This window comes from Physeter macrocephalus, chromosome 15 (genome assembly GCF_002837175.3).
Source record: "Physeter macrocephalus isolate SW-GA chromosome 15, ASM283717v5, whole genome shotgun sequence".
Taxonomy (NCBI): Eukaryota; Metazoa; Chordata; class Mammalia; order Artiodactyla; family Physeteridae; genus Physeter; species Physeter macrocephalus.
Genome location: NC_041228.1, coordinates 36,773,758 through 36,795,048, shown reverse-complemented (window position 1 = coordinate 36,795,048; position 21,291 = coordinate 36,773,758). Strand labels below are relative to the sequence as shown.

Below are 21,291 nucleotides of genomic sequence, written 5' to 3'. Positions count from 1 at the left end.
TATCAATTTACATTCCCACCAACAGTGCAAGAGCGTTCCCTTTTCTCCACACTCTCTCCAGCATTTATTGTTTGTAGATTTTTTGATGATGGCCATTCTGACCGGTGTGAGATGATATCTCATTGTAGTTTTGATTTGCATTTCTCTAATGATTAATGATGTTGAGCATCCTTTCATGTGTTTGTTGGCAATCTGTATATCTTCACCTGCCCCTCCCCCACTACCCTATTACTCCATAAGATTTTCTTTGAAGAAAGAGTACTGTGGCTAAAAGCAGTTTGAAAATCTCTGGAGACAGTGAGCTCCAGAACCAATTCCAACTCTAATAAGCCATTTTCTGATGCATTGAACTGAGAATTTGAATTTGGCCTAGATTACCCCATTCTTGCTCCATGTCAACAAAAGGAAAGTTGTGAACAAAGACAGTTTTTCCCAGCATAGCTGCACACAGGTGTGACTTAGTGGAAACTGTGGAACTCAGCCAGGTCTTCAATTCCCTAGTGTAGTGCTGTATCGCCAAGCTCTGCTTCCTGTTCTTGACTACAATGATTTGCTAAAATAGAGACACCTGGTCCCAGCACCTTGCAAAATGGATTTTTTCTTTCAACATTTCAAAATATATTTATATATTGATGAAGCCTTTCTCTGAGAAGCCATCTGTCTGAAATCTGCAGCAATAAAAAACTTCCCTAGACCTTATATATTCATAATGGTGTCTGTTGCTTCACTCCTCTATTCCTTTCTTCGCCTCCTTCCTTATTTTTTCATTCATTCATTTATTTACAAAGTGTATAGTTATGAAGCATCTACTGTGTGCCCCGCATTAGGTATTTAGCACTGAACAAAATTAACTCGTCCCTATAATTATGGATCTTGCCATCTACTAGGGAGCCATATATTAACAACAAAAAGTTTTAAACAACAAAAAGTTTTTAAAATTTCAAATTGTAAGGGCTATGAAAGAAAGAAATAAGGTTCTGAGATAGAGATTATGAAGGTTGTGATTTTAAAAGGAACTCTGGAACCATATTGCCAATATTCAAATCCCAAGTTCACCGTTTACTAGCTATGTGGTTTTGAGCAAGTTAGTTAAGTTTTCTGGGCCTCAGTTTATCTTAAAATGGAAATAATAATAGTACCTACTTCATAGAGTTCTGAGGATTAAATGAGTTGATATAGAACAGTGCCTAGCATATACTAAGTGCACGTAGAAACGTGCCTGACACATTCTAAGCATCCAGAAAGTATTATCTGTGTTGGTGGTGTTGCTTTAGAAAATATCAGGTCATCAACTGGTTAGGTTATCATCATTTGCTATGTTAATCGCCTTCATCACTGTCATCCACATATACTTATCTCACCACATATACATGCTCTGTGCACAGGATTTACAAAAATGCATGTGGTGTGTTTCTGGACTCAAGAATCCTACAATCTAGTAAAGAGAGCGTAAGGATTACGAGAAAATAGCAATAGAAAACAGCATATGCTAAGTACCAGATACGAGATAAAGATAGTATGTCCTACAGGGCTGAAGGAGAGAGAGTCGTCATTCTGGGCTCATAAAGGAAAGGGCTTCATAGAAGAAATGGACCCTTAAGAAAGAGGGCATTCCAGGCTGGCACGAATGAAGATGTGGAGGCAGGGGGGTGAATGTGAAGTTCCAGAATGGAGAATTTGAATAGAGGAGTCATGACGGTGGTTTAGAGAGGAGGTCTCAGAATATTGGTTAAATTACTCAGTATGCAGTGGTCGGCCATGACCAGATTCTGAGCTGGAGTGATCAAATAAATCTCTGTCACTGGTCTCCTGAGGCCCACTACTTCATACATGATACTTTCTTTCACATCCCCATCATCATCATCGTCTGGTCAGTTGCTTTCTAACTGGTGGTACTACCTGCAGTCTCTCTGCTCTCCAATCTCCTACTCCCACTGCACATTTTGATGACATTAATTTTTCTCAAGCATCCTTTTGTCACTTATTTGCTTAGAAAGTTCTTCGTTTTTCATTATCTACAGCAGTTTCTCAGTGGTTAGTGTGCATAAAATTCCTGGGATTTTATTAAAAGTGCAGGTCACCTCTCACCTTCAGGTAGGATACTTCTGGCGTGGGGCCTGAGAATCTCTGTTAAAACCCTAGGTGATTCTGACTCAGGTGATCAAGTGGCTCTGCTTTGAGGAAGATTGGCGTAAAACTAAGAGTCCAGGTTTGTTAACCTGCCACCTAGAATCTTGCTTTATCCAACCTAATTTTTCACTATTCTCATTAATGCATCTTCAGTTTGAGCAAAATGGGACATTTCCTTTTCTGTACACTTATCCGTGCCCTGTTTTGTCTTTTGTCCCTTTTTCGTTTATGTGCTTCCCTCAGCCTCAGTGTCCTTACTGCCATTTCAACAAGTCTTGCTTCTTTCAGTCTTGGTTCAGATGTGTCCTAACAGCATCTTTATTACGTATCTCTAACCTAGAAGGCAGGATCCAAGTTTAACTGATTTTTATATCTACTCCTCCACGCAGGGACCTAAATGAGCACCTTGCAAATGATTCAGTTCATTTGTTCCTCATTCAGTAAATATATTTTTTTAAATTTTTATTGGAGTATAGTTGATTTACAGTGTTGTGTTAGTTTCAGGTGTACAGCAAAGTGAATCAGTTATACATATACATATAGCAACTCCTTTTTTTTTTTTTTTAGATTCTTTTCCCATATAGGCCATTCAGAGTATTGAGTAGAGTTCCCTATGCAGGTTCTTATTAGTTATCTAGTTTACATATAGTAGTGTGTATATGTCAGTCCCAGTCTCCCAATTTATCCCTCTCCCCCCTTACCCCTGGTTACTGTAAGTTTGTTTTCTACATCCATGACTCTACTTCTGTTTTGTAAATAAGTTCATTTGTACCTTTTTTTTTTTAGATTCCACACACAAGCAATATCATATGATATTTGTCTTTCTGTGTCTGAATTCACTCAGTATGACAGTCTCTAGGTCTATCCATGTTGCTGCAAATGGCATTATTTTGTTCTTTTTTATGGCTGAGTAATATTCCATTGTGTGTGTGTGTGTGTGTGTGTGTATGACATCTTTATCTATTCCTCTGTTGATGGACATTTATTGAGTGCTTACCATGTATCAAGCACTGGTGATAAAGTAGTAAAATAAACACACAAAAAAAGTCTCCGTTTTTATGGACCTTATATTCTCGTGGGACAAATGTTCTTAAGTATATATTGAAAGTGTTTTGTTATCAGTCAAGGCTATGTGGAATACTTTAGGAAAGGGAGAGACCAGTGCAAGAAACTAATTAAGGAACTCTAGTAATTAGCCAGTGCAGAATGGGAAGGGTCAGTGAAAATAGAAAATACAAAGGACACAGCAAGGGTAATTAATGAAATGAAGGAATGTCCAGCCATATTTGGTGGGGCCAGGAAGGAGTACTCAATATTTGAGCCTCTTGAGAAGGAACAAATAAATAAAAAGTTAAGGTATAGAGGTGATATTTTTGGGGAAAAGATGTTTTTAAATGTTATGGTGATCTTTCAGGTGTGTGATATTAATAATGGGCTATCTGAGTAGAAATGCTCAGTAGCAACTACAAATATAGGGGTCCTGTAAGAGCCCAGTCCTCTCTCCTTTTCCCCTTCTGCAGCTCAACTCACAATATTCTTTCAATCCCAGCTGTTCCAGGGCCAAAATCCTCCCAAGAAATATTCTATGTCTCATTCATTTGATTTTCTGAGGATGTGATATGACTCCATGCATTGGCCCCATTTCCCTTTTCTCCAAGTATTTGTCTAGAATGAGACCTAGGCCCAACTCCAAAAAACCATCTCTAATGATAGCCCTTCCTTGAATGGCTCTTAGCTGATTGGGGATTTGGCTTGCTGGAGGAACTAGGAAGACATCGTAATTGAACCAGAGAGTCTTTTAAAATGGGGTATGGTGGTGTGTCATCATCTCCCTATGTGACAATCCCTGTGGTCATTTATGATTCTTGGGAAAACAGGCTAAGGTTGGAAAGGCAGATTGTTAAATCATTGTTAAATCATAACACAGAGACTGATTGGGAAGCTGCCTGCATAGCCTGGAAAATCATCTTTCTGAATTCTTGTAGTTGATCCGGCCAGAAAACTCAAATCATTTTAGACTCCTGCCTTTCTCTCATAATACCCAACATCCAGTTCGTCAGCAAATACGGGTTGTGAGTGTGTGTGTGTGTGTGTGTATCATATAAAATTTTATTACCTGACTTCCCCACTAGAATGTAAACTCCATGAAGGTAAGGACTTTGTTTCTGCTATATCCCCAGCCAGTGCCTAGAGCATAGTAGTTGTTCAATAAGAATTTGTTAAGTGAATGAATAATGTGAAATAAAATTGTTATTCCACATCTTGCTCAGTAATTTTGACATTGGCTCGTGTTTAAGAAACTCAAGAAATATTTTATCCCAATAAAATTATTATAGCTAAAGTCTAAACATTAACCATACTAGACTGAATAATGTTACCTTAAAAATACTGTTGACCCTTGAACAATGCAGGGGTTAATCTGTGTATAACTTACAGTCGGCCCTCTGTATTCGAGGTTCCTTTGCATCTGTGGGTTCAACGAACTACAGACCACATAGTACTGTAGTATTTACTATTGAAAAATATTCGCATATAGACGGACCCGCGCAGTTTAAATTTGTTCAAGTGTTGACTATAATATTTTTTTTTTAAAAATAGAAACTTTATTCCTTAACTGGTTTAGAGAGATGTAAGTTCTTCCCAGACTTGGTTACTACTTTAATGTTTGTAGAGATGATGCTTGATATTTGGGAGGTAGTAATGTACATTTTCCTTCTAACATTTAAACTTTTATTCGAGCAGTCCCACATGACTGGGACTATCCTTAAGGTATAGGTTGGATTACCTTCATTAACGTACAGAAAGTTTCTTTCTTAGAACTGCAGGAATTACTTGGGATATATCAGCATATGAAAATTTACGAATGTTGTAGGGCTAGCTGACCAGAGCTAAAGTTAGGAATACTTAACCTGATTTAGAGAATACTTCAAATTTCTAAGGATTGAAGGGAGAGGTTAATATGATCAAAGCAGTTTGTGTGGAAGGCCATTTTGACCTAGTGATGATTTTTATGGAGTAGCAGAGAAGAACAAAGTTGTTCTAATAGAAAAGAAGAAATGGCTGCAGGGCATAAGCAAATGTTTCTGTCTAACATCTTGACTATTTTGCATTTCAAGTCTGTTGCATCATTAAGGTATTGATAACATATGACACACAGAGAATCAATATACAGCTTTAGTTCAATTTGGATTTAATCTGCCATCGTGAAGTTAAAGGGGAGCCAATAAAATTTGTAAATGACCCTGTATTCTATAATGTCTTGATGTACTTCAATAAAATCAGATACAGTGTAGAGAATACTGATATTCAGGTTCGCTTTGAAGAAGATCTACAGTTAACTGAACCAGGTTTGTTTAGATTTAGTAAATAGAATATATAATAATGAAAATCATCTTAATATTTTTGTTAACTATATTCTGTTTGACAGTGAAAATCAGCTACTGGTTAAAGTTAATTATGGATATACTTAAACCATTTTCATTATTTTTCAACTTGTACTGAATATTAGGGGAAATTTTTTAACGCATGCTTTTGCTTCATTTCCATAAACTCTGCATAGTTTCTTTAAAAGAGCATATGTGATTTGAGGGATACAATAATCAAGGATTCGTACGGTTTTTTATCGATAGAAATTTCTCCAAGTTCAACTCTAGTTTTCTTATCAGAAAAACCAGGTTCATAATTGCAAGGCAAAGGCCAACTGGAATAGTTAATAAGCATATTCTACTTCTGCAGTGCTGCAGAAACTAAATGCAAACTTTTCTGTGACTCTTACAGAGAATGCATAGGCTGGGTAAACTTTCATCTGCTTCAGGGTCAGGGCTGATTCAATCTTACTGCAAGTTTATGAGAGTGGCTGATGTGATACAGTTGTTTCTAGTAAAATCAGGCTAGCTCTAAGGAGCCAATCTAAGTCAGTCTGTAAGTAAAATTCTATGAGAAACAGACTCCAACTCAGACACAATTGTAAACCCTGATATAATGAGGACTTGCAGCTGATTTAATCCTATTGAAAATCTTTAAGCAGCCATGGGACAAAATGGTTTCCACATTGACATCAGTGGAATGAACCTTGGATTTCATCAGTATGAAGAGTTGTTACCTTGTACACATAGTAGCCACTTTTTAAGAATTAACATCATGGCCATTTCAAAGCAGGTTGTTGTTTCTAAGATGTACAGGTATCTACTTTGATGAAGATCCGAGTTCCCAGAATGTGTCAATATTTATTTTTTAAAAACTGAATTCATTATAAAAAGCAAACAAGTCAAACTTAAACTACGGAGTTAGTATAAATCAGTTAGATCTAGTCTCCTTGAACAAAAATGGCCAACCTACTCCAATTTTATATGTGAGAGACATAGAGAAAGAGAGAGAAAGAATCAGAACTGTTTCTGAGTTAAGACTTTGTATGTGAAGTCTTGCCTGGAACTAATTTTTTTTTTTTCATGAATTTAAAAGCCCCTGAAAATAAGCTCATTCTGTGAAATCATGTATGTTTGAAAGGACAGACAGGTACAAAAGTCTTCAGGGTCAGCTCTGCTGATAAAATCTCAATAAGTAGGATTTGAATTTGTATGGATAGGTTGGTGTGTATACTTTTTTTGGGGGGGTTGTTTGGTTTATCATATTGAAACAGACATTGATAAAGATCTAGGTATTATAGTCAGTTTAGCCCTAGAATTGGTCCCTTTTCATAATTTACAACTTAAATTAAGACAATAGACCGAATACAACTACAGTAAAACACAACCTTGCCTGAACTATCTCCATGCTTCTTTTATTGCAGTTAGCACTGGTCTTGAAATGTGACTATTTCAACTGATACTTAACAGGCAGTAGTGGCCTCATACTGTAACTTCAAAGAGCCGGAAAAGTAACTTCATGAAAGGGAAAACTTGAAACTATAATACTCTTTACCATTCTATCTGTTAAGCAGTGATGGGTATCATTAGTTCTGCTCTTTTGCATAATTACTGCAGTATTGTGAAAACTTTCTGCCATCCAACTGGGAACAATTATATCATGTGGGCTCTTGTATAACATTTGACTCAGAGAAATAAAATATAAAAAGCCCTTGTTTTCTAGCACTCTGTAGTACCCAAGTACATACAGTGCTTGTTCAAGTTTGTTTTTTAAGTAAAAAAATAACGTGGATTGGTAACACTGAAGGAGGCATTTCATATCAAAGTCCATTTATTCTTTATAATGTTTTTTTAATTTAATGTGCTTAGATAAATTTTGTCTAGCACATCACTGAGTTGCAGTGGTAGTTTGTCTATAAAATGATAAAAGTTCATGAAGTGTAATGCTGACATCACTGAAAATTTGAGACTTAAAAATACACTTTTATTGTTCACTTGACTAAATTAAGCAAGGTGAAATGAAGTATCTCTGATTGGTACAAAAATTTGCTATTTATCTAAAGCTTCCAGTGTAGACTATCTCTATGTTTAAGGCATACAACAGCCTTTCCCAGGAGCACCACGCTACCCTATCCCCAAAACCAAACTTTTTCAAGATACAGCTAGAAGAGTATATTTGAAAATATTTAGGCAATGAGGCACATAATTTTTTTAAGTTTTGAAGAATTCTCCTTTGTAATTCCAGTATGTGAAACCATTAAAACACTGTAACCAACTTTTTTTATATATATATTTGATTTTGTAAGATAGCATGTTTACTTTTTTGAGTATACGACTACATTTTAGCAAGGGCAGCAAAATTAGAATAAATGTCACAGTGATATACAGATGTGATTGTCACTTTGATTTTGTGGTTTCACACTTGACTTTATCATAATTTGTAAGATGTGAAAAGTGAGCTCATGACTGGCAAAAGATATTTTGATCAAGGTTAAAGTATAACTGCTGCTGTTATATAACCATACTTTTGATGAGAAGGTGGGAAAAATATGTGGATATGTTTATGTCTGGTGTATAAAGATTCCTTAAAAATACAAATTAAAAGAAATAATGTGAATTAAAATATTGGAATAGGTGCTGAATTGCCATTTTTGTCAGCCATCAAAGCAAAAATTATATGTTTTAGTCTTTGTTAATTCTCGAGGTTGGTTTGCACATACTTTAAATTTTTTAATATCCATTTACTTACAGCATATTTATCAATATGGCTAACTTTTGAATGTGCTCGTAAAAATGTTGATATGGCCAAACAAGAAGTTTCAATCAATCAAGCTTATCTTTCTCCACTCCACAGTTCTACTGCAGAACATCTAATTAATGTCATTTGAAATTATTTTAATGCATTCTTTGGTATTGTCACATAAAGTGTGATTTTAGCCACTACTCCTGAGATACTATGGCTCTTACCAGACTCCAAGGTGAGCTAATAAACTTACCTATCTCAGTACATTAAAAGGAGGAATTAGCTTCCCTAGCTACTAGTCCAGCTTTCAGCACCCTTTCCGTGGTGGCTATCTGTACCACATATAGCTGTGAAAGGATGGGGAAATGCGCTGAAATGATCTAAGAAGTAAACTATCAACTTGACATGTTTTCCTAGCTATTGAAAACCTTCTCATATTGAAACCCATTGATAGTGAAACTGTAGAATTCCTGTGATTTAAGTACCATCTGGTTGTGCTCAAGGCTTTAAAGCTGTTATCTCTGCATAAAATTTCAGAGTCCTATATTTTTTTCTTCACCAAACTATCCATTTTTAAGCCACAAATATTTTTCCAGCTTTTTCAGATTTTATCTGAAAGTATATTTTAACAGTATTTAAATAGTTCTTAAACAATAACAATTTATCTTGATAGATGGCATGCTGTGTTTTTTCATTTTATTTTAATTAGCCATTGTGGAACCAAATTCCCTTTTGTTTTAGTCTTTTGAATATTGTTTAATTATAGTTATCATGCCAGATATCTTAAAGGTTATTTTACCAATACAGTTTCATTTAACATAACCCATATGGAATCAATAGCCCAGTTTCCTAAAGTGAATGCTTGGAAAATCTTACATTCATATGTTAAGAGTACACATCCTTTCCTCATTAGTTGGAAAGTACAGGGATTTTGGCACAGGTTCTGTGTGGAAGCATTGTGCAGCTTTTATATGGATTTTGTTTTTAGCCTTTGATGACACTGTTTAGAATAGGAAGTATCTAATAAGTAAAGCATTTTGTCTCAAGTGCTGCCAGTGTGTTTAATATATGCCTGGAGGTCTGAAACATTATCTTCTTCGCTGCAGTAATATGCATTTAATTCTCTGAAAGCAGAAGGTCGAACTTTTAAAAGGGACGCAAAGTACATTTTCAAACAGAATAATTCAAAACATATGGAAGAGGGGACCAGAGTAATGTACAGTTGGTTTTTATGGTTTAATCATGATCATGTTAATGCACACCAGTAGCTAATTAAAGAAAACTTTTATTGTTCATTTTAAATGAGTTAGGTAAAGAGTGGGAGAGCTGATGTAATAGCACTGCCCAGAGATACATGTTTCTGCTGCGTTCACTAACAGCAAGCAGATACTGCTATTTTTGACAACTTAAATTATTAGTCCCCTTGGACAATAATAAAGGAAAAGTTATTTTCAGAGTTACTACACTGTGAACTTTTCTTTTTCCACAAAGGAACAGTAAATTGATGCCCAAGTTTAGGGCTTAGCACACATAATTAGTTATAAAACCTTCTTGATAGGCCAGATACTCTTCAATATAATAGATAAATCTTCAGTGGACTGGTGACAAGCCAATGGATTTTTAAATAAGTCTCAAAATCACCAGATTATTTATTTCAGTTCTACAAGTAGTGCGGAAACTTAGAAAACTGGAGGATGTCTTGACTTTTAACCAATTTTTAAGAATTTAGTCGTCTAATACTGGGAAAGTTGTACTCTCCCCCCACCCCCCCCACCCCCAATAAGAGAGTCTTTCATCTCTGGGTCATTGGTTCAAATTCCATTCTTCTCAGTAGTGAGTAGAATTAGTTACCATCTGACTTCTGTTCAGTAACCCATGTGACCCAAGCTGATAGCTGCCATCCTGCCCCTGCTGGTTATTTATATCGCAAGATCGTGCTCCTTGACATTCACTAGAGTCTAATGTGACAATCTCAACAGGTAATAGGGCTGGACACTGCATTTCTTTATCTTTACCTACAGGTGGTTTCTTTTGTCATATTAACACTGATGGGGAACACTTTAAAGAAAGAGAGGCTAGATTTTTAAATACAAATCTGTAAATCAGAAAAAGACAATGTAATGCTCTGTGCATAGAAGGTATTGTCTCATATAGTTAATTGTGGTTGCCTTTCATGATTGAGAGAATAAAGATAATTGAGTTCCTGATTTGAGTTTCTTGTGCAACTCAAGCTAAAGGATTTTTTTAGTTATGCTGTACACAGATATTTGGTTTGTAATGCTTCAAAATGTGGGCAGTAAATCCTAGATTACTTATGTACTTGATTTTATTATCTTTTCACATATTATTTGAGAATTCCTAGCTGGTAGTGGATTTGGAGGTATATTTGAAATTTTTATAATAAATAACTAAAACCTTTCCAATTAAATTGTCCTTTTGATAATTGCTTTATTTTTATTTTACTGAATTTTAAAATTAAATACGTTCATTTGTTTGGCCAGCACACAGTTACTGAGCTTTACTATGTGACAGGCAATGTGGTGTGTGCTACGAGTACTGATGGCATTCTCTCCTACCCGTAGTCTGACCTTGGGATTAATCTCTTTAAGCCTCAGTTTCCTCAGCTGTAAAGTGGGGATAACAGTACCCCCTTTAAAGGGTTGTAACACTTAGTAAAGAAAACGTATGTAATGTGCTAACAATGTTTGGTAAACATACTCAGTGTTATCTTATTTTTTATCTTCAATTGCTCACAATCTCTGAGACAGACCAGTGTTTGAAAAGTGTTATAATTCCATTAGTTTGTTATAAAAGCATAAAGGCTGAAAAGACTAGCACCATCTGGAAAGGTTGAGAAAGTCTTCACAAAGAAGATGACTTCTTTTTTTAACTTACCCTTTATTGAGTGCCTACTAGGTGTGGTCAATACATTAACACATTTAATGATGCAACAACTTTGTGGGTTGTGTATTAATGTCCCCACTGTGAGGATGAGCATCTAGCAGAGACAGAGGATTTCTTCAAGTGCGATCAGCGCAGAACGTGGAGGATGCAGATAAGGAAAGAGCTCATGAGTATGTCTAGACAGACTTTAAAGAGTACAGTATACACATATATTTACATATTAACAATTATGTATTTCTAGTCAGCAGAGCAATTTTTTCATTTAATATTGTATCAGAAACTAACATCTCATCAAACATTTGTGGATCCTCTCTTCAGTGTGCTAGGCACTGCACTATTCCTTGGTGATAGAAGCAAAGTGATATGATATGGCCCAATCCCTCCAGCAGTCCTTCACCTGGTAAGAGACAGACACACAACAGCTGCCCATTATCAGGCATTTACTATATGCCAGGCAGTGTGCTGACCTCTTTAGGTACATTAGCTCATTGAATCCTCGTACTAACCCCTTGAGGTCGGATTTATTATCCCCATTTTACAGATGAGATTATGTAGCCTTAGAGTGGATTGTAATTTGTCCAGTGTTGTACAATTAGCAGGTGTCACACTTGACCCTACTTCTCTCTGACTCCAAAGCCTTTAGATTGTTTTAATACTATCTGATACTGCTGCCACAGAACATTTTAGTAGAAAATAATAAATTCTAAAATAGAAGTCTGAGTTAACTATTAGGATCACCAAGCAGGAAAAGAGTTGAAAGCAAAACTCTCAGACAGGTGTCATTGTTCTGAGTCTTCATGGATAGCTAAATGTTTGCCAGCTACAGCAAGCTCAGGAGGGGGCTCCAGGAAGGGAAACAGCATGGTATACCTAGAATGGTTTAAAAGAACGTGGTGTCTTCAGAGAATGGGGATTAGCTGTTTTTGTTTCAAATACCTGAGGCTGGATTTTTCTAACAACAATGTGCCTTCCTCAACAACTTTAAAATAAATTAACAAAAAATATTATTTGAAAAATTTTAATGACTATAACATCATTGTCTTGAATTATTTAACTGTCCTTTAACATTTTCACAAGCAACTTATAATAATTTGTAGCATGTGGAAAAATGATACTATATCTACCAAATTAAGGAATAGCCTAAAAAATGAGAAGCAATACCCAGTACTTTGGGAATATTCTTCCTCTGCTGATCGTAATATAGTTTAGTGCACCCTTTTTGGAAAAGTGTTGGCAATATTTGACAACCTTAAACTTCTTCATACCATTTACCTAGCAATTCCACTTCTAGGATCCTCTTAAGAAAATCTTATTAGATGTTTGTGATAGATGTTTGTTGGCAAAAGTTGAATACCTGAAACTCCAATTATATGGGAATAGTTGAACAAATTATTCCTAACGCTAAATGAAATATTATGCAGCTTTTTAAAATGGCATTTATGAAGAGTATATTAGCATGTAAAAAAATTGGGTTGCAGGGACTTCCCTTGTGGCCCAGTGGTTAAGAATCCGCCTGCCAATGCAGGGGACACAGGTTTGATCCCTGGTCCAGGAAGATCCCACATGCCGCGGAGCAGCTAAGCCCGTGAGCCACAACTACTGAGCCCACGCACCACAACTACTGAAGCCCGCATGCTTGGAGCCCGTGCTCTGCAACAAGAGAAGCCACCGCAATGAGAAATCCATGCACCACAGGGAAGAGTAGCCCCTGCTCGCCCCAACTAGAGAAAGCCCGCGTGCAGCAACGAAGACCCAACGCAGAGGAAAAAAAAAAAAAAAAAAAAGCTTGCAAATTTGTCTCTACAGTATTATTATAACCATAAAGGGCTGGGGGTGGGGGGAACCTATGCGCAGGTAGGAAAAAAGACGAAAGGAAATACACTGAAAGATTGCCATTGGCTATGTTTGGTAATAAAATGGGGGTCGGGAGGATTTTGTTTTTCTCTCAGATGTTCCATGATTTCTTTAATGAATCTGAATGACTTCAGTGAAAAAGCAAGTGAAATATCTAGGCCTCAAATAGTGTATCACAAACTAATGGTTGGGAGACTAAAAAAAGGGAACCAAAGAATCAAACTGGAGGTCTTGCTGTTATGCTGCCTAAGTAGTCATAACTGCTGCTACCACCAAGTTGTTCTTTGTTCTCTATGTAGACAATTGGTGGAAAATTTTGAGAAATCAGGGATACATTCAGTGCACAAAGGGAAAATCCACCTTCAAGGGTTTTAATTACTTATATTTTGCTTGATCACTTACACTTACCCTTGTTTCAAGTCCTGTTGTAGTAAAGGAAAATAAACATCATTTTGAATGGCACACATTTAGTTTTCTTTGTCCTTCATAATTTAGGACTACTGACTTTTCCCTCTTTTACTATCCAAAATCCTATAAATCAGTTTTATAATGACAGGGTAAACAATATAAACTACTCCTGCCTAAAATATAATTTCAACCAATAGTAATCATGATTTGGAAACAGTTTATTATACTACTTGGAAGATCACGGTAAAGAATACTAACTAATGTAACTCTTTAAAAGGCAAAGAAAGTAAAGTCTGACACCAAAAGGTACATTTTATTTAATTTTTTTTTTTTCTCTTTTGGCTTGTGGGGATCTTAGTTCCCCGACCAGGGATTGAATCCGCGCCCTCTGCAGTGAAAGCACAGAGCCCTAACCACTGGACTGCCAGGGAATTCCTCTGAAAAATATATTTTAATGATAGAAATGCACATTTGATGTTTATCCTAAGTATTGTCTTGGCATTTTAATATGAATAATTTTTTTGAAAGAGCGCCTAGTTTGTTTTTATGATTACTCAGTTATACTAGACCCATTTTTAATATGTTTCTGTAACATTTATATAGTAACACTTGGAATATAACTAGTTTAAAATATTTTATTATTTTTCCTTACAGATCTCTAAGCAAGAACAGAAAAAAATGGATACATATGATGGAACCACGGCTGATACCTCATCTCGGTACAGTGGTGCTCAGGATAGTGGAATTGGCAGTGACAGTGTTAAAATCAGAATCGTACAAATAGAGCAGCACAGTGGTACCAGTCAGCATCGCATTGCCCGTCCCTCACGCCAGTCATCAATTGTAAAAAATCTAAATTTTATTCCTTTTGACATATTTATTACTGCAAGTAGAATCTCACTAATGACCTATTCCTGTATGGCCTTGCCCAAATCAAAATCGCAAGAACAAAAGGATAATGAAAAAACAGGCAAGAGTTCATTAAATCTCCCAGAAGTTGATTCAGACGTCGCTAAGCCCAACCAGGCATGTATTTCCATGGTTACAGCAGAAGATCTCTTAAGCAGCAACATATCTTTTCCTTCAGGGAAAAAAATAGGGGTCATCTCTCTGGAAAGTCTGCATGCATCCACAAGGTCATCTGCTAGACAAGCGCTTGGCATAACTATCGTTCGGCAACCTGGACGAAGAGGAACTGGTGACCTGCAGCTAGAACCTTTTTTGTACTTTATTGTGTCCCAGCCTTCTTTGCTTCTGAGTTGTCACCACAGAAAGCAGCGAGTGGAGATATCCATTTTTGATGCTGTGCTTAAAGGGGTGGCCTCTGATTATAAATGTACAGGTAAGAGCCTTCAAATTTACTCGGGTGCTAATCACTACTACTACATACTAAGTTTTAGTCCCAAACTTTGAATATTGATCAAGCAGAAAACAGCTGGCAGACCAGACAAGACTTCTTTTCTCTACAGTATATGTAAATATGTAAAGTTCATGTCCCACAGCTGAATCATGTTTAAGTAAATGTTTGAAATGTAACAGGGTTTTTAGCCTTGGTGTTCTTACTGTGCCTCTGAATTTTTTTTCAGGAACTGAATGAAACAGGGGCTCTTTCTGGGCTATTGAAATGCTTAACAATTTCCAGTAATTAGGAAGCAAAGTGTTTTTTTCATATTAATAGCCCATAGGTATGCTTTCCATGTCAATGCAGCTGTTCAGGTAAAAAAAGAAAAACCTTAGAAAATGAAGTTTATTGTTTTGGTATTCTTTTGCCCTAATCATCTTGCTGTAACAGCATAATAGTAAGTGTATTTGAGAAGGTTTATTAGTAAAGTAAGATGACCTAAGGATTTTATACATCTGGGCTTCCCTGGTGGCGCAGTGGTTAAGAATCCGCCTGCCAATGCAGGGGACACGGGTTCGTAAGATGACCTAAGGATTTTATACATCTGGGCTTCCCTGGTGGCGCAGTGGTTAAGAAGCCGCCTGCCAATGCAGGGGACACGGGTTCGAGCCCTGGTCCGGGAAGATCCCACATGTCGCGGAGCAACTAAGCCCGTGTGCCACAACTACTGAGCCTGCGCTCTAGAGCCCGTAAGCCACAACTAGTGAAGCCCACGCACCTAGGGCCTGTGGTCCGTGACAAGAGAAGCCGCCGCAATGAAAGCCCGAGCACAGCAACAAAGACCCAATGCAGACATAAATAAATAAATAAAAATTTTTAAAATGCTACTTCCTTTAAAAAAAAAAAAAGATTTTATACATCCACAACAAGCACATATATTAGTGGTGTTGGCCAGCTGGCTCTTCTTGCCCCATCCAAACCTTCCTTATAACCAGAGAGTGTCATATATTATAATAATTATATTGAACTTCTGAAGCTTGTTGCCTGTTGAGACTAGGAAAGTGATCAGGGGTTCAGATTTAAGACATATGGGCTGTTAAGTAACAAGAGGTCATGAAAACAGGGCCAAAGAAGATACAGAGACCTTTCCCCTGAGTTAATGTAGAATTAGAGATTTGGCGGGAAAGACTACCAGAGAGGGTAGCTGGATTGTCTTAAGATCCAGTATTGGAAGAGGGCCCTAGGAAGTTTGGGTATAATTCAGGCATTTTACTGTTCTCAAGTGGTCCCATGTAGCAGGTGGATGCCAGCAGTGAGGTATCTGGAGAATTTGTCCAATCTGGAAGTCAGGCTGGTTCATTCTTGGCATTAAGGAGAATCATTTTACACAGCAGGCTCCTGGAGAGTAGATAGCAGGTGTGAGGGTCAGGATTCAGCCCAAGGAAGTAGGTTCAAAGGAGCCCTTGGCTCTTGCTGAGGTACAGTTCAAGTCCTCTACTTTAGAAAGTGGTAACTGGCCAGTTGCTAAGGAGGAAAATCGTAGGGTTACCTCCTAGGCTGCCTGCTGGCCCTCTCTCCATTGATGTGCTGGTGCTGGCTCATACTGGCTCAAAAGAGCTGATTGTTAAATTTTTAGGAACTTTGAAAGACAGTTGTTAAACCACTGGTAGTTTAAATCGCCATAGTGAGAATATTTACACCACAGATATTGGCAAATGCTGTCAGTCAGCTGTCCTACTCTGAGACCCAGATGTTAAACACTTACCAGCCAGCACTGCCTCCCTTCTTCAAACATGTTCTCATTTACTGAGTGCCTATAATATAATGGGTACTTAAGGTCACTGGAGACGGGAGAAGTGCTGAAGTAGTTGATATTATATGATTCAAGGACTCATGCCTGTAGACCTGATACCTGTTTGGGTGTCTGCTTAGCACTGGCAAAAAGTAGGTGTAGGATTGGGAGAATAAAAGTTAATTCCGGGCTTCCCTGGTGGCGCGGTGGTTGAGAGTCCGCCGTGTCCGCAGGGGACACGGTTTCGTGCCCCGGTCCGGGAGGATCCCACATGCCGCGGAGCGGCTGGGCCCGTGAGCCTTGGCTGCTGAGCCTGCGCGTCCGGAGCCTGTGCTCCGCAACAGGAGAGGCCACAACAGTGAGAGGCCCGCGTACCGCAAAAAAAAAAAAAAAAAAAAAAAAAAAAAATACAATGGCTAAAAAAAAAAGTACAACTAGCAATTATTGAGTATTCAGTCTGTGCCAGGCATTGTACTAACTGCTTTAAATGCATTATCTCACTTAATCCTCATAACAACTCTGTGGGAAATATGTTCCCATCTTACATAAAAAGAAACTAAAGTTTGGAGAAGTAACTTGTCCAAGATTACAGACTTAGCAGTAAACAGAGCTAAAATACAAAACCAAGATTTTTTGGACTTCTGAGTCTCTCAACCTGTATGGCTCCGTGGAGTGGAGAGAAAGATGTGAATTGCAGTTGTCAGTCAACCTCCATTGTCCCTCTCCAGACCATGCAAGCGATTCCCTTTCTTTGTTTTAACTGGTTGAGTTTGCATATATGTGTCCATGATGTGACTAACAGTACAGCCTCTCTTGGTAAATGACAAACCTGAGTTGAAATTCTAACTCTGTCACTTAGGAGACGTGTACCTATCTATGTCATAGGGCGATTATGAAATCGAAAAGAGATAATTAATGAAAGTACTTAGCATTGAGTCTAGCAAGTAGTAGGCCCTCATAAATGTTTGCTGCTACTGCTTTAGTTATTAATGTCAATATATAGTAGAAAGATTACTAAATTAGGAAGCAGAAAGCCTGGGATTTCATTGTTCCTGTTAATTAGCAGAGTGATCTTAGCCCGGCAGTTCACTTCTTTGGGTTTCTGTTTCCTGATGTGTAAAATGTGATGATTATAAAAGATACAGACAAGGCTCATTCCAGATCTAAAGTTTTATCATTCTGTAATTTGGAATTTGTCTCCCCATAGTTACCTTTCTAAAAATATTTAAACTAGCTTTGGCCTCAGGAAGTTGACATCTGTAAGCCACTACCCTATCAGATTACAATTTATTTTGACTTGTTTTAAAGATGCAAGTTTTCTTTTGATATTCTAGTGGAACACTAATTAGTTTATTCAATACTTAAATACATAAATTTTATTAAATATTCATGAAGTTATTTTTCAAAAACTGATTTGAGGAATTTCTATTTTAAATTGGTCCACTTGAATGAACTATCCAAGTTCCATTACCAATTTAGTCATCCAGAAACGCTTCATGTAGCGCTTTTTAATCCTGAAGAAAGCAGTGTTCCATGTCCAGCATTCTTTTGAAGCTTTGAAATAGTAACCGTGTGGGTAAGAAAAAAAGAGAAAAATATGAATAACCATAACACTAACATTCATGGGGAAGAGAAGGAGTAAGGTGGAAGTGGCCAGTTGCATTTCTGGATTCTGAAGTGAAGGACTATTGGCAATGTCTTAATTGGAGGGACAAAAAGGGGTATCACCAGGCAGCTAACTTTCTAAGAAAGGTCAAGGAAAGGTTAAAGGCATCACAAGTTAAAAATGAAAGAAGAAACATGTTATGTCTTTCTGTAGTATTCATAGTTTCTCTCTCGATTCTAAAATTAATCCTTTTTTGTAAGGTAACTCAAGTGGCAGCCAACCAGTAGCAGTTTTAGCATATATGTGCAGTTAAGTGAACGCCCAATTTCAGCATTTCAGATGCACCAGAGGTTGTTATGGAGATAATGGGTTTTCTTTTTTAAGAGGACAGAAACATTTGATTGTAAAAAAACTTTTAGCACAACAGCTTGTAATTGTTTACTGTTTTATGTGAAAGTCATAAACTATTATTATATGTGCTAATGTTACTTTGTATGGAAATCATATGGAACAAAAAGTAAACAAAGAATTTTGTGTCACTCCTTCAAAACAGTTATCATGTTCAGAAGATAATTTTCCAAAAACTCATAATTCTCATATAAATACAAAATGAACATGTCAAAGATTTTACTTAACTCATTAATTAATGAGGGAACCAATAAGAATGTTACAAAAGAATTCCTACACAGAAGACCTCTAAAGCCCTGGTCATCTCAGAGGTTTTGATTCTCTAATTCATTAGGATCATAAAAATGGTAAGAGCCACTTGATCACTGACTTTATTCATTGTTTAAGCATGGCTCTGGGTAATTCCAAAAAGATGGAAGCACTTTTAACATTAAATTATGAAGATGTGATTTTTATTTGACATATTCAAGAGATTGCAGTGAAGACCCTGAAAACAAATACTAAAAATCCTTTGAGCATTGTTGGAATATAGTGTTATAGCTCAAGGTAACTATTTTAAATTAATCAGCATGGTTTTTAAAATCACACCCTCCTCTTTTAGACAATCAACTTGACATTATTTTAGTATGAACTTCTGATCCCTATTGTGCCTTCATGTCTACACTCAGGCAATCTTTGGGAATAGTCATTCATTTTTTCTATTTGAACACTGGCTATTTATCAGACATATTCAAGATACTGAGGAACCAGTAATAAGACCCAGTTTCAGCCTTGAGGCATCTCTCATCATTTAGTAATTATACTTATTATAGCTAATGATGAAAGTTTAACAGGATATGGATCTTCACGACATGGAGAGCTTGCGAAACGCTTGAAGTTAAGTGAGAGTTAAGTAAGAACTGTAACTTCTACTTCCGGAGAAACAATTTAGAAAAGCTTAGTATCATTTGTATGGGATGGTTTAAGCAAAACTGCTAGGATTTTGAGGAATGAAACAGGACTACTCTTCATTTTATTTTTTATTTTTTTAGTAGTAATAGATTTTTCCCTAGCTGCAATTCAGAATAATTTTTAGTATTCTGTTTATCTATTTGCTTTTTGGCTCTGTTGTCTTTGTAATGTATTTTAGTGGTTGCTCTGACATTTCCAATATATATGCTTAATCTTTCACAGTCAGTCTAGTTAGTGGTAATATTTTAACACTCCAAGAAAATGTAAAAGCCTTACAATCATAAAGGTCTCTTTACCCTTCCCCATTTATAATTATCATGTATACTACATCTACACATACTGAAAATCCTACCAGATAAGAGTTTGACCTTTGTTTCAATAATCTTACATATTTTAAAGAACTAAAGAGGAAAAAACTAGTATGTTTTATATTTCTTCCAGGAATTTACCATGTCCAGAGCTCCTCCTTCATTCCTAAAGTTCTGGGTTTTCCTCTGGTATATTTTCCTTCAGCATTAAGAACTTCTTTAGCATTTCTTTTAGAGCAGGCCTGTAGCAACAAATTCTCTTAGTTTTCCATTATCTGGGAATATTATTTTCTCTGTCTCTCATTCCTGAACGATATTTTTGCTGGATATAGAATTCTAGGTTGACATTTCTTTCAGCACTTCAGTGATATTGTTCCACTCTCTTCTATCCTCTGTGGTTTCTGATGAGAAATTCATGGTAATTCCAATCACTGTTTCCATATATATAATGTGTTGTTTTCCTCTAGTTGCTTTCAAGATTTTTTTCTTTATCTTTGGTTTCCTGAGATTTATTATATGATGTGTCTGGGCTTGATTTCTTTAAATTTATCCTGTTGGAGGTTCTCCGAGTTTCTTGACTCTGTAAATCAGCGGCCATGGCTCACGGGCCCAGCCTCTCCGCGGCATGTGGGATCCTCCGGGACCCGGGCACGAACCCGTGTCCCCTTCATCAGCAGGCAGACTCTCAACCACTGCGCCACCAGGGAAGCCCCAAAATTTAGGAACTTTTTGGCTATTCTTTCTTTAGATATTTTTCTGTACCAATCTTCCTACTCTCCTTTTGGGACTCCAAAGTTCAGCTTTTTTACATTGCTCTTCAGATCCCCGAGACTCCATTCACTGTTCTTTCTTTTTTCCTCTCTGTTCTTCATATTGGATAATTTCTATTGGATTTTTCTGTTTTAATATTTCCATTTGGTTATTTTTTTGTAGTTTCTATTTCTCTTCTGAGAACTTCTATATTTCCATTTATTTCAAGCATGTTTACCTTTACCTCATGAAACACAGTTGTAATACTTCCATAATATCTTAAATGCTGTGTCACTGCCACCACAGCACAGCCACTGCATTGTACATCTTTACACACACACACACACACACACACACACACACACACACACACACACACACAGAGCCCACCCTTGGGGAAAACTAGGAGAGAAAAAAGAAAAATAAAAAGCAGCTGGTTTCCCCTACAGTATTGAAAACCACAGGGGTCTTTTCTTCCAGACAGGGTTTCTGTTGGACTTTCAGCTGTTCCTGCCATCACTGTGCACCACAATTTAGGACTCACTCTCAAGTCAAAGTTATAGGGAAAAAGAGGAAAACCGAAACAAAACAAAAGGGAAAATTCACTGCTATTGGGTCATATCTGCAAGTTTAACTCCCCTCCCCAGTCTGCATTGCTCTTGTTTACTTTTGAGAGTCATCAGGTATTTGTGTTTTGTCTTTTTTCTTGAGTTTTTAATTTAAGCAGCAT

General features: G+C 37.0%; 1 protein-coding gene across 9 annotated transcripts in view; it reads left to right on the top strand.

The window, feature by feature from the left end:
* The window catches only part of VPS13B (vacuolar protein sorting 13 homolog B), an 802,500-nt gene that overhangs the window by 547,741 nt on the left and 233,468 nt on the right, over window positions 1-21,291 (top strand). For all 9 annotated transcript variants that reach the window (XM_028500192.2, XM_028500193.2, XM_024115869.3 and 6 more), the window contains exon 34: window positions 14,059-14,746. In XM_028500192.2, the coding sequence (XP_028355993.1) occupies window positions 14,059-14,746 (688 nt within the window). The remainder of the gene's footprint in view (window positions 1-14,058; window positions 14,747-21,291) is intronic.